This window comes from Orussus abietinus, unplaced genomic scaffold (genome assembly GCF_000612105.2).
Source record: "Orussus abietinus isolate OABI.00-Male unplaced genomic scaffold, Oabi_2.0 scaffold18, whole genome shotgun sequence".
In the NCBI taxonomy this organism is placed as follows: domain Eukaryota; kingdom Metazoa; phylum Arthropoda; class Insecta; order Hymenoptera; family Orussidae; genus Orussus; species Orussus abietinus.
Window position 1 is genome coordinate 1 of NW_019396011.1, and position 13,162 is coordinate 13,162.

The window sequence follows — 13,162 nt, forward strand, 5'->3', positions numbered from 1 at the left end:
ACCTGACCTCACCTGGCCTGACCTCACCTGGCCTGACCTCATCTGACCTCACGTGACCTTCAGGAAAAAAAAAAAAAAACATACTGACCTGACCTGACCTTCAGGGAAAAAAAAAAAAGGAAAAAAAAAACAAGTACCTCACCTGACCTGACCTGACCTGATTTGACCTGACCTGACCTTGGGAAAAAAATGAAAAAAAAAAAATGAAAAAAAATGGAAAAAAACAATGTGACCTGACATGACCTTGAAAAAAAAAAAAAAAAAACAAAAAAAAAAAAAAAAAAGAAAACCCAACTCCCCATTGCAAGCCCTTAACTCGTTTCGACGTAAGACCCTCGCCTTATATTTCATTTCCATGTTTTCGGGGTGAGAATTCAACCCTTCGGGGGAAATTGTCCGGGAGATAAATTCCTCTTTGAGGTCTCTCCTCCTTTCTTCGGGGAGTGATACCGCCTCCATTACGATATCCGCTGGTAAAGAATTCCGCGACGGAATGGCCGCCCCCTCCGGCACCCCTAAACTCTCCTCGCGACCCATTTCTCCGCGGTTTTCGTCGGCCCGTTTTCCATTTCCTTCCTTTTTCTCCTCTTCCGAGGATCGCCATTGGCGTCCCGATTCCCGGACGCCACCNGACATCATTTGGAAGCGAAACTTCCTTTTCCGTTTTCGGCTACGCCACGTAGTTTCCGAGTTACGCCACTCCAAAGAACCGACCAATCAGAGCGCAGAATTTTTATTTTCGCTGTATCTCCGGAACCACGGGTCGTAAAGAAAAATGGTAAAGAAAGTTTCGTCGCGGAATCCGGTCCCCTATCCATCGCGCCGGTCGTGAACGCCCCCTACCTGAACCGACCCTGTCCGTTCAGGTACCGAAAATTGGGACCCGGGGGGATCGACGGCGGACGTCGTTTGGACGCGAAACTTCCTTTTCCGTTTTCTCCTACGCCGCGTAGTTTCCGAGTTACGGCCCTCCGAAGAAGCGACCAATCAGAGCGCAGCATTTTTATTTCCGCTGTATCTCCGGAACCACGGGTCGTAGAAAAAAACGGTAAAGGAAGTTTCGCCGTGGAATCCAATCCCCTATCCATCGCGTCGAGTGCGAACGCCCCCTACCAGTACCAAATCTATCCGTATAGGTATTTGTGGGTGCGACCCAGGAGTGCCGGTAGAGTTTATCGCACTCCTGGACGAAAACATCGAGCAATTATTTACATAAGAGATGGCGCTTCGTCCTCCCAAGCGATGTTCAAACGTCAGTTTGGAAAATAGTTTTATAAATACTTTTACTTTTTGATTTGTATACATGACACTTTCATGACACGTTAATAGACCGAATATTTGTACCCTGACGCACGAATACTTACCCTTAAGAAGCGTAGCAAACTGGATCGCCCTCGGACGGGCAACTCTCATAAATATTCGCACGTACGTACAAAGAGTATGTGCTGCGTCAATTAATACCGCTATTGTTGATTTCACAAAGGAACTCACTAAATACAAATACCATATTATACGCATCGAACAAATAGTATACGTTTAATATATACATGTTACATCTAAACTCTCCTATAAGTACATCGATATGGAAGTTAAATGGTATATACAATTTAAATAACACGATCGACAGTAAGAAACAACTCCAACGGAACAGAATTTTTCTTCCGCCTACTAGGTGACGATTCGATCTCTCTTAGTGATTGGATATATGAGCAAATCTTAAAATAACAGATATTGAGATCATTCCGTGCTGTCATGATAACGATACGTCCTGAAAGTACATAAATATGTCCTTCCGAGCGGGAGGAAAGTGACCTCACAATGAAGGCCGAGAAAAGATCGCGATCGAAAATTGCACCGGCATCGGGTCAGATCGGGTCAGACAGGGTCGACCACTTGCAGCAACCGGATCGCGACGATCGACTCGAATTCGCGTCCGTTTCTTCGACCGGAGACGAGTTCGCGCGGGCCCCGTCTAATCCCGATACCCAGGGAGCCCTAGGGAGCTCCCGCAAGGACTCTCACCCTGGACAAGATTCAACAGACGCAACTCCCAACTTCCAGACAGGGATAAGGAGATTGATCCAATTTAATCGACGAGGCCGAGTCGTTTTCGATGGACGATTGCGCGAGGACGGATCCGCCGACGGATTCGCCGACGGATTCGCCGACGGCACCGTCGGCCGGTGGTAGGGCACGATCCAACTCGAAGGAGCCTCCGAAGTCCCGAAGACTTCTCTCGGAGAGCTCGCGAGTTCCCGGTCCCGAGATCTCCGAGCCGGCCGGATAAGTCGTCCTTTGGTCGAACGACAGCTCGTATTCGAGTGCCGAGATTCTACCGTAGTTGAAGAGGGTGTCGGGGTAGGTCGGCGCGTGGTGATGATGATGGTGGTGGTGGTGGTGGTGGTAGCGGTGCTGATTGTCGGAACTGCCGTACCGATGGGAGCCGAGGTGAGAGTGGTACCTGTTCGACGAAGAAGCCTTGAACCCCTCGTTGGTACCCAGATACTGGTGCAGATGATGCAAACCGGGCGGTCCGTACACTAAACGATCGAATCGTCCCGTTAGTCGTCTCCACGGCCATGATCCAAAGTGAATAACTTGGAGATACTGACCGAGTTCCAACGTCTTAATTTCATGAGGAATTCGGTTCGTCCGGTAGGACCGGATCGGATCGAACCGACTAGACACGCGTATCCTCACCTGCTGCCGTAGCGTTCGAATACATAGCTAGAACGGTGTCCCCGTAACCCGAAGGAGCTTGCTTTCCCGCGTCGATGACGTCTGCGCCAACCGCGGCGGACATCTTGGCGGGAACGCCGAGTCCCCGGGTCAGCCCCGAGTTCTGGCCGTCGACTGGACCTCCTGGCGCTCCGGAGCCGTAGGCCATGTTGAAGAGAGCTTCCGGGTCGCAAACGAACTTGTAGACGTACCTCTCGCCTGCCACCTTTTGCATTATCCCCTTCTCGTAGTAGTATCGTAGCGACCGACTGAGCTTGTCGTAGTTCATTGCCGGCCTGTTCTTCTGAATGCCCCACCTGCGCGCGACCTGCAATTCGGTCGACGTACAAGAAGGAAAGAGAGCGCGACTAGACGGTTATGTCGGAGGCGGAAAAAGGCAGAAAAATTAAGCGTCGACGAACCTCCTCGGGTTCGATCAGTTTAAACTCCATGCCCCTCCCCGTCCAGGCGATGCAAGGCGAATTGGCGGGATCGTCGAGGAGCGCAACCAGGAACTGCCACAGCTGCAGGGAGCCCCGGCGCTGTTGCTGCTGCTGCTGCTGCTGCTGCTGCTGCTGCTGCTGCTGCTGCTGGTGCTGGTGCTGGTGCTGGTGCTGGTGCTGGTGCTGGTGCTGGTGCTGGTGCTGGTGCTGGTGCTGGTGCTGATGCTGGTGCTGGTGCTGGTGCTGATGCTGTGGTTGTGGCTGGAACCCGACGGCGACGTTACCCCAAGAGGAGCCGCCCGCTGAGGGCGGCCTCTTGCCGAAGTCGCCAGACCATGGCAAGTGCGAGGCGACGACGCCGCGCTTCTGGTAGCAGGACTCGGGCCGGTCCCAGGCGGCGGTCGCAGGCGCGGGAGGCGCGGGAGGCGCGGGAGGCGCGGGAGGCGCGGGCGGCACGGCCCACGCAGGCGGCGTGCTCCGCCTCGCGTAGGCATCCGCGGCCCAGACCTCCTGCCGGGCGCCAGCGTACGCCTCCTCCTCCTCCTCGTCCTCTTCCTCCTCCTCCTCCTCCTCGTCCTCCTCTTCGAGGGGCACGGACTGCCACCGCACCCGCGACGGGACCTTCGCCTCCTCCTCGGCCGCTTCTCCGTCGGCGAGACGCGGTCGCGACCGCCGGGGGTACGGGCCTGCGGACAGGAGACGGCCGGCTCGAGTCCTTGCTCGGTTTGACCGGATCGCGCGTGCGCCTTCTCGACCGAACCAGACCGAGGCGAACCTCGAGAGAAAATTGGTCGATATTTGGCCCGCCGCCGTCGTCTCCGCGAGGCGGTATGTATATTAATCTAACATTCCGCGACGGAGCCTCGGGGCCTCCGAACGGAATCGAAAAAGCCATTCTCGAACCATAATCCGGTTACGCTCCGGCTCGTGTACGGGAATATTGAAAAGTCGGTCCCGCCCTTGCCGCCCGCTTCCGCCTACCCCGACGAGAGACGTCAGAGCCAACGGACGAATACCCTGGCGGTAATCGCTGGATCACCGCGACGTCCTAACGGATTCGCCTCGATGAGCGATGCCCCGAGGGAACCCGTCGAACTCGGGCGATCCGCTGCAGAGGGGCGACGGCTTCTCGCTCGCACGGCCCCCGACTCCTGGATTAAAATTAATTGCGAGCCGCTGAAACCGCCCTCCCCGCGAGCGGAGAGTCGCGCTCCGCGCGTCCCGTCGACGGCATCCGCGGCGGCCGCGCTCTCCGGAAGGGAGAATTCAAGGAGCGAGCCGCTGGGGCCGCGGGGGTCCAAAAAAGCCGACTCGGAGCGGATCACGGCCTGTAATGCCGCGCGGGTTAATTAGCGCAGCGACGACCAATCAGTATTCATTACCGAGCCGAGAATTGTTATTCGACGCGCGGTACTATCGTTGCCTCCGACGTTTATCGAAGTTCGTGTTACGCGTAACCGAATTAAAACCGTGTTTGCCCGGTGCAAGTGTAACTTCTTCCGGCTACTTTATTATACGTCGAGCCGGTGCAAACAGTGACTCCAATTAGTTGGAAAATCCCGTCGAACCGATTTCGATTATCGCGTCGATTCCTGGACGACTCGGGCGCAACCGGCGACGAGGGGCGATCGGGAACGAGAGGAATGCGCGCCGAAAGTGGCTAACGAACGCTCCAACGATCGGGGGATCCCAAAGTTGGAGTTAACCCCACATCTTCTCTGCTTAAAGGAAGAACTCCTCGAGTTGCGTTTATCGAGGAAATTTGCCCCGTCGTAACCGTAAACGGCTCGTCAATCATTCAAGAGGCTTTAACGTCGGGGAACGAGAAAGGCTTCGATTCCGGATCGTTTCTAACTCGCGTCGCTGCTCGGCCGTCGCAACGAGCGATCGGAGAAGCTATCTCCGAAAACTCGATGAAAAACGACTCGAGACTTTGTTCGACTCCGAAAGGGTCGGCTACGCGGATCGAGATCGAAACGCGTTCGATGGAATCCTCGATACTTCCCCGTCCGACTCCATCGGATCGCCCCTCGAAACGCGAAACCAACGCGGGGACGCTGCCTTGCCCGCTTCCGGGGCGCAGCTCGCGCTCGAATCCCGCTCGGATCCCGCTCGGATCCCGCTCTCCCCTGGGAAAAGTCGAGCATTCTCGTCTGCTACTCCGGCTGAGCTTTTGCTGATGCATTCTAGACGGCTCGAGTTGAAAGCATTCCTGAATTATTCAATTAGGAACACCTAGCTACGCCCGAGCGATTCGCTTTCCAGCCGGCGCGGCTACGGGGCAGTCGGCCGATGGTCCGAAACGGAGAGCCGTCCCCGGGACGGCCGCGGATCGGCCGCGGAACGGCTCCGGGTCTGCTCGCTCGCCCGCTTGGCTGTCGGTTTCAACCAAGAAGCTGGATTTAACGCGCGCTTTCCTCCGTTACCCCCGCGTCGACTCGCATCCGTTTATCGAGGCATCGATCGCTCCGCGTCCACCTACCGATTCGCGCGCGCATCGCGGAATTATCTCGCGTCGGGCGGCCCGAGGGCGGCCCCAGGCCCGTTGTTTGCCGCCGCCGGAAGTCAATATGGACGCGATATGACTTCCTGTAGACAATACGTTGCCAGGCAAGTCGAGACCCTTCGCCACCCGCGATCCCGAGATCACCGCGAAGAAAACGTTCCGTCGGACGCGGACGAAGGGAGAAAGGGGAGAACGGGCCTCCGCGAATCCGCGGGCACCAAGCGGAGAGGAGAAGAAGGGTCGGGCGTGGACGGCGCATCGCCAAAAGTTATTAAAGATGCAACGGAACAAATCGCGAAGCCGCGGCCGCTTCGGGGCCGGCGGAGGGATACGGAAGGGTAGCGGACTTTCCGCGGTGGAAACCACCCCCACTCGTCACTCGGTGCCCCGTGTATTATCGAGTCGACGAAGCCAGCGCCCCATTTTCATGGGTTTTTTTTCTACCCTCCACCGCCGCCGAGGTTCCGAATGCTTTCCGAGGCGACTTACCGGGCCGATCGTCCCGGGCGTGCTCCAGGTACTCACGATCCGCCGGCTCCTCCTTCACGGCGACGCGCTTCGAGCTCTCCGCGTCCTCGTAGCCGTGGCCGCCGGCCCTGCAAAGCGCGGCCTCGTCAGACGAGCGCGGCCTGCCGGAAGGGAGAGAGGGAGAACGGTCGAAAGGAAGGAAGGAAGGAAGGAAGGAAGGAAGGAAAAGAGGAAGGAAGGAAGGAAGGAAGGAAGGAAGGAAGGAAGGAAGGAAGGAAGGAAGGAAGCAAGCAAGCAAGCAAGAAAGTAAGCAAACAAGAAAGCAAGCAAGCAAGGAGGCGAGCACTCACCCGAAGCAGGCGACCGGCCGGGTCGGGTTCGGGTCGAGGAAGCCGCCGACTCGCGAGTCCTCGTCGACGGGGAGCACCGGGTACCGGGTCCTTCCGCCGGTCGTCGACTCCCGCTTGACCCCTCCGTCTGCGAACCGAGGCAGCCGCGTTACTCGATGCTCTCGCGACCCGCCACGTGCGCTGCGGCCGCGTGGCCGCCCGCGGCCGTTTGCCCGGTTCCCCCGGTCGACGTTCTTCCGCGCCTCGGACCAGGGGAGGCGCGGTGCGACCGGCGATGCCGAGTGCTTACTCGCGTAATCCGCTATCGACGGCGACCCAGGAATACGTCGCGTTTGCTTTGGCGCTCGTTCGTAAAAATCACCCAAGGGCGCTTCGACTTTAATAAAGCGCCGCGCATCGATCCCGCCTGCCCCCGGTTTCGCCCCCGGTTCCGTCCTGAGCCCTCGACGCGGTTCTCACGGCCGACCATCCGAGGACGCGTCGAGGTCTCCCGGAAGGTGTCGCCCCCTCGGCTGCGGATTCGCCGCTCACCGGACATGTCGTGATACTCCGGCACGTACTGCTCGCCGTCGTCGGTCTCACAACTGCTTCCTGAAAACCAGAGACGGACTTAGTGCGCGCAACCGGCCGCGGTCGGTCGGCCAGGGGAGCGCCAACGAGGTGCGGAACGATCGCGGGACGGGACCCCCAGGGATGGTATATTATGTCGACTGTCGGCAGGAATAATTAAAATTAATGCCCCGACTGTTAGTCCCCTTGGGCAATCGATCGCGCGCCTCGGGCGCCCCGAAAGCTTCCGCTCGCTCTTTCTCTCTCTCTCTCTCTCTCTCTGGCGTGCGCACGGCCCTTCCGATCGGCTCTACCGCGAGCCGAGTCAAGGGGCCAAAGGTCGCTCCTCCCTCGCGGGACAATGGACCTCGGCCGACGATGACTCGCGACGTCGCCGACGTGCCGGCCGCGTCAAAAGAGACGGAAAACTTGGCAAAATTGACCGGACAATGGAGGAGCGAACCCCGCCGCTCGGCTAATCGAGCTAATGGCCACGCGACGCGACGCGACGCGACGCGACGCGACCAGACCTCTTCGCGCCTTCTCTCTCCCAGTCCCGATTAAAGGATCGCGCGAAAATTCTCGAAAGGAGAGCACGACTCACCGTCTCGAAGCCACGGCGGCTCCTGTCGATAATCCTGCGGAGAGTAGAGCCGGGTCCCTGAAAGCAGACAGCGGGAGGCTGAGTGTCCGCGTCGGGGACGCGTCGGGGACCCGTCGGACGGGACCGTCGCCCTCTCCCTCCGCGATTCGCCACGGGATGGCTACTTATCGATAAGTTCGTTTTTCTCCCTGCGATCGAGCCGCCTCTTCCTGCGGCCGACTAGACTTATTCGGCCCTTTCGGTCCCTTTGGCCGGCGATCGCTCCTCCCGCTCGTCTTCTCCGAGAAATCGAGAAAACGGGAAAGTGGGAAAGAGGAAAAGAGGAAAAGAGGAAAAGCCGGAGGCCCGTGAGCGGAAATGGGAATCGAAATAGAAGCGGGAACGCTCGACGGACGCGCGAGTCTCGCAAAGTTCGCGAGAGATTCCAATATCTTTTTCTCGCGGAGAGGCGGAGCGTAACCCGATTACGATCGAGAAATTGCGGCATTATGGGCAGTGATTGGGTTAGGCGGAGGGAGTCGGCACCGCGGCGTCTCGCGGCGGTGGCATGCCAATGCTAGATATAAAGTGTCAATCACTCGGGAAGTCTTGGGGTAGCTCCGAGCCCTAGCTGGGGGAGTCTTTGCGTCGATAATTTCTTCGTTATTGAGTTTCGACCCCGGCCCGCTCGACTCGTTCTCTGGGTCAAGGCTCGCGACCGCGGCCCTCCCGCCGAGCCGAGTCGGCTCTCCGAAAATAATATCGCGAGCGTCGCGGCAACGCGTACATACAAAGATATCGACTCGGAGGTCTGCCGATGACAGCTCCCGCGGAGACCGCGCCGAGGGGAGGTCCTCCTCTCCCTTTTTCTCTTCTTCTCTCCGCCTCCTCTCTCCGAGGGACGCATCCGCCGAGGACGATGCGTCGCGTCGCGGTACTCACCGAGACGACCCTTGGCGGTCCCGGGTGCAGACGGCGGCGGCGGCGGCGGCGGAGACGACGGAGGCGGCGTAGGCGGCGGAGGCGGCGGAGACGACGGAGGCGGCGGAGGCGGCGGAGGCGGCGGAGACGGCGGAGGTGGTGGAGACGGCGGGAGTGGCGGGGGCGGGGACGGGGGCGGCGGCGGCAGTGGCGACGGATGCGGGACCACGTAACTCGCCGGACGGAATCCCCCCGACGGATGGCTGGCCTGCACCACCGGCTCGGTCAACCTGTTGAACTCGCCGTCGGCCTGGAATCGAAGACGCCCGCCTTGAGCACCCTCGGCCCGGGACGGAAAGGGAGCGGGGACGAGGACATCCGGCGAACGATTGGAATGTTTCCTCCTCGCGGGGCAATCTCGCGGCAAACCCGGTTACCGGTTCGGCGGCACCCGGATTCTTCCTCGGCGGGCGGGCCCGCACCCCGGCCGCCCCTCTTATTACGCCACTCGAGTCGCGGCCCGATGACTCTATTAAAGACGATAGCGGAGTTTGGCACCCCGCGGTGCCGACGTTCCAAGTCCCCCCGGGTTCTCCTCCCGTCCCCCGTGGCGCTCCGTTTCCGGCGCGTCACCGGCTTTTCCGTTAACGACTCGAGCGACGTCTTCGCGGGGGAAGTCGTTCCCGACGTCGACTTACCATCCTCGCCGTGTCCCTCGCGACGACGGGCACTTCCTCTTCGAGCGCACTCGCCTCGGTTCGTTACGCCTCTCGAGATCCTCCCCCGAGCCCCGGCATTCTCGGCGGTCGCCTGTCCGAGACTGTGAGCCAAGCGGCTCGTCCCTCTCGATTCCCGCCGCATCGCGCGCCGCGAGGCTCGAGGCGTCTCCGCCCTCTCTGTCGCGACGGAACCTGCCGCCAATCCCGACCGGGGGCGGGGCCCTCCCTCATTGGACGGTCCTCGAGATCCGGCCGACGCCGTCCTCTTTCTCGCCGCCTTCGCCGCCGACTTCGTCCCTGCCCCGCCCCGTCGCCCCGGTCCCCGCGGCGTGGCACGTATTTACTTTATCTTATATCGAATTGAAATTCTGTCGGTGCGTTTCGCGAGGCTCTTTCGACCTTTCCTCTCGAGAATCGTCCGCCCTTTGCCAACGCGATACGCAACGCCATTTCTTTGCCGTGCGCCCATCGGGCGCCCTTTCCTTTAACGAATACTTATCCTACTTGCTCTCTTCGACTCGAGGCCGTCGAGGATCATCGCGCGTCCGGAGTCTCGTCCGGACCAAGAGCACCGAAACGTCCCGCGTCACGTCCGTCGTCCAAGGCCGGTGTCACCGGTGTCACGAGCGAGACGCTCCGTCGATGCAACGTCGGGTTGTTGGCGGGGACCGTGGCGCCACCTCTTGGCTCGGCCGAGAACGTGTCAGCCCGAGCCCCATTACAGGATCCTTGGGTTAGCGTTCCGATTTACTATATACTTTATTGCCTCAATAAATCCGAATTTAGGTGTCGATCGAGACACTCGGGATCAAATCTGCGTAATTATTAATGTGAGGGAGACATGCGATTTACTGTATCTGGACTGAATAAATCCCGGATTGAGTACGATGGAGACGTAGTCAATGAGAGAGAGGCTTGCGATTTAATGGGTCTGAACTCGATAAATCCCGGATTTAAGAGTATGATGGAAATGTAGTCCGATATTACCTTGCGCTGTAGCGACAAATGACGGAGCGACGAAGATCGAATAAGAGGTTTGCAACAACCGATGAGCGAAGCGAATTCTGTATGTCCATGAAAAATAAACTTCGCTCATTGGTTGCTGCTAGCCGCTAATCTGCCTGAACTGGACTTAACTCATTATCCGAGGTATGTTTAATCCACTTCGTTCCGTTGGAACGAAATCGCAGAAAATCGGTCAGGGGAAACACCCTAGCCTATTCATTGGCAACAAGACGCTTCCTCTCGGAAGTCAGACACCATTGTTGCGTCCACAAGACGCCGCTCCCATGCTTTGGCGCGATAGCGCTGTTAGAGGTCGAAGAGCCGTCACTACGGTACAGCGGAAATAACGCGTTTTCTTCGTTTCGATTAGTGCTGGGTTCGACACAATACCGTTACCTACTTTGATGGATCAACATAATTCTGGCCATCTCCTTCGCTGGAACTCCTCGACGTGTCAATGCAAGAACGCCGGTCGAAATAATTATACCTTTGCTGCACCTTCGGTGGATATATTTTACGTTTATTTAATTTCAAGTGGACGCTAAAATTTTCAGGAGAGTATTCAGCACCTCGGTTAAGAGTAAATCAGTACCTGACAGTATCGATTGCAAATTAATCACTTTGTCTGCGTGTCCTTTCAATCGTTGGTACTTATTTTTTACCCGTACCACTTCCTCGAGCAATACTCTCAATTCTTCCTGTAATTAATTTCATGTATGTTGATTTAATTTTACATGAGAATTTTCAGGATACTAATACATACCATGGCATTGCTGTAATCCACTATGCCGATACAGCTGACGAGGCCTCTCCCATGAGTAAGGTAGCCTAATTTTCTTCTATCGAGTCCGAAACAGAAGGCGATCGCATGATTTTTGCAGTTATCGATTAATCTGTACACGGCATCGTCAAGACCTCCTGCAATAAATTATTAATTATAGGGGTTGTAAAGAGTGCAACGTTTAATTGAACTTAGATTTTAGTGGAGGACAAACCTTCTGCTTCTATCTTTTCCATGTCAGGTGTTATGACAACGAATTTGACTTTATTCAGTTTCACGTGTTTCTCTGTTTCTCTGATCCCAGCATAGTATCTGCGTTTACACCTTCCTTTGATGTTGTTCCTTTCGTATAACTTTTTTTGAAGGCTTGTAATCTTTGCAAGAAATACGTCCAGGCTTGCATCCAGGACTGGAGATAACGTGTTAGTACAGTATCTGGAAATATTTTGATTTGAAACTTGGACTGCTTAACACTATAAGTAAATTCTACTCTTCCAAATATTTTATATCTATTGTACCACAAAATCATATTATAATTTTATAAAACAATACTGGTGATCAGTAAAATCACAGCGATTAGCATAAAATACACAGTGACTTTTTTTTAAAAGCCATTTATTCAATTATACCTCTCTCACAGTAGTAGAATTTGTTTCAATTATCACTGATGCTATTATCAAAATAAATAAAATGGTAATTTTATTCACGAAGAAACCTTATACTTACTCTCTAAATCGTTTAGAGTGCTTTATAACGTCTCCCTGATTAGGCTGTATCATATCGATACCATCGGAAATGTTTAAGCATAGTGTTCTACCGATCAGATCTACACAGGTTTTATCTTCGTTTCCATCCATTTGGTAGCACTTAACATTTTGTTTATTACCGTCATTTATTATTAAGTTTTTCAGCGAATTAGCGATATCGAGGGTAAATTCAAAGCGTTCGTCCAGATTTTCAGGTTGTGGCCTCCAGTCCTTTGAACTATACAGTGTTAGTGAGTTCAGATCTTGAACTATATTTATGTCTACATTGGGGTCAGGCTCGATTTTTAGCTTGCTCAAATCTAGTGGAATAATGTCCCTTGTTATTGCGTTGCACTTTCCCGACTCAAAGAATTCTTTTTTCTTTCTCTTTCGATCCTCTATGATTGCCTGCTTCAACTTGGATAGTCTCTTCACCTTTTCTATATAAAGTTTACCATGTTTCATTCGTCCTGGTGGAAAGTACCCCATGGCACAGTCCTTTAGTGGGTCAAGTTTAAGTCTGCAAACGTTTATCCTGATCTTTTTGCAATCGTCGGTTTGAATCCTCATAAGATAGTCGTGATTCTGAAATAAATTAGGAATACTAAATAAGCTTTCTTCGGTTATCTTTAAACTTTGCAGTCATTGGTAATGGTTCAATGATAAACTGTACTTACCTCTAAAGCTTCCCGAAGATCGATGCATATCCGGTCGGTTCTTTTCGGCCTCCTCCTCCATGGCGTTTTAGCCTTCTCTTTCATTTCATCGGCAAATAAGAAAATATCCTCTGTTGTTGGGTGTATCACAAAGGATTTCCGTCTACCTCTTGCCATGGTCTCTCGAAGGACTGGAAACTCTGAATTATTTTCCTCGGTCCTTCCACTTGCCTTTGTTACTCTATCTCCCACACTGTCATTTCCAGTGGCTCTTGACATTTCCCATCCAGAGGAGTTTTTCCGCACAGGTTTCCTCTCCCTGCAAAGTTCTGGCCATACTGCGTCGTCCTCGAGGCTTGTCTGGATCGGTGCATTCCGCCAACAATGATTATTCATTTATGAACTTATAACCTGTTCCCTAGAAATGTAAAGTACACGTTGACACGCCTGAACTTTGTAACGTGTTGTACCTTGTCAAAAGTCAGAAACCTTTGTTAACGGTTCTCTCTCGTTCTCTCTCGCTCTCTCTCTCTCTTTCTCCCTTTCTGTCAGTTATCGAGAATTGCAGCTATTTTATTCGATTCTACGCAACAATATTCTCGAGACATTTCGAAGTTTTGATTATAAATCCATGGAGTGCTAGCAACTAACTCCACGTCGGTCGCAAAGATCCGTCACGCCTTGCGGTTAAGCCCCGCCCCATGTGGAATTATTTGA

The 13,162-nt window shown here is 54.8% G+C and overlaps 2 protein-coding genes across 2 annotated transcripts; both read right to left on the reverse strand.

Moving 5' to 3' along the window:
- Positions 1-2,034: 2,034 nt before the first annotated feature.
- LOC105700229 lies at positions 2,035-10,690 on the reverse strand. Its single transcript, XM_012425903.1, has 8 exons — positions 10,663-10,690; positions 7,639-7,695; positions 7,017-7,076; positions 6,486-6,612; positions 3,322-3,422; positions 3,141-3,280; positions 2,701-3,046; positions 2,035-2,540 (listed from the first exon to the last, which is right to left on the reverse strand). Exons 1-8 carry the CDS (start codon positions 10,688-10,690, stop codon positions 2,035-2,037), a joined length of 1,365 nt encoding a protein of 454 aa, XP_012281326.1.
- Positions 10,691-10,755: 65 nt separating this feature from the next.
- LOC105700398 lies at positions 10,756-13,130 on the reverse strand. Its single transcript, XM_012426205.2, has 6 exons — positions 12,935-13,130; positions 12,467-12,863; positions 11,770-12,374; positions 11,258-11,478; positions 11,026-11,180; positions 10,756-10,960 (listed from the first exon to the last, which is right to left on the reverse strand). Exons 2-6 carry the CDS (start codon positions 12,839-12,841, stop codon positions 10,793-10,795), a joined length of 1,524 nt encoding a protein of 507 aa, XP_012281628.1. The 5' UTR covers positions 12,842-12,863; positions 12,935-13,130; the 3' UTR covers positions 10,756-10,792.
- Positions 13,131-13,162: the final 32 nt, after the last annotated feature.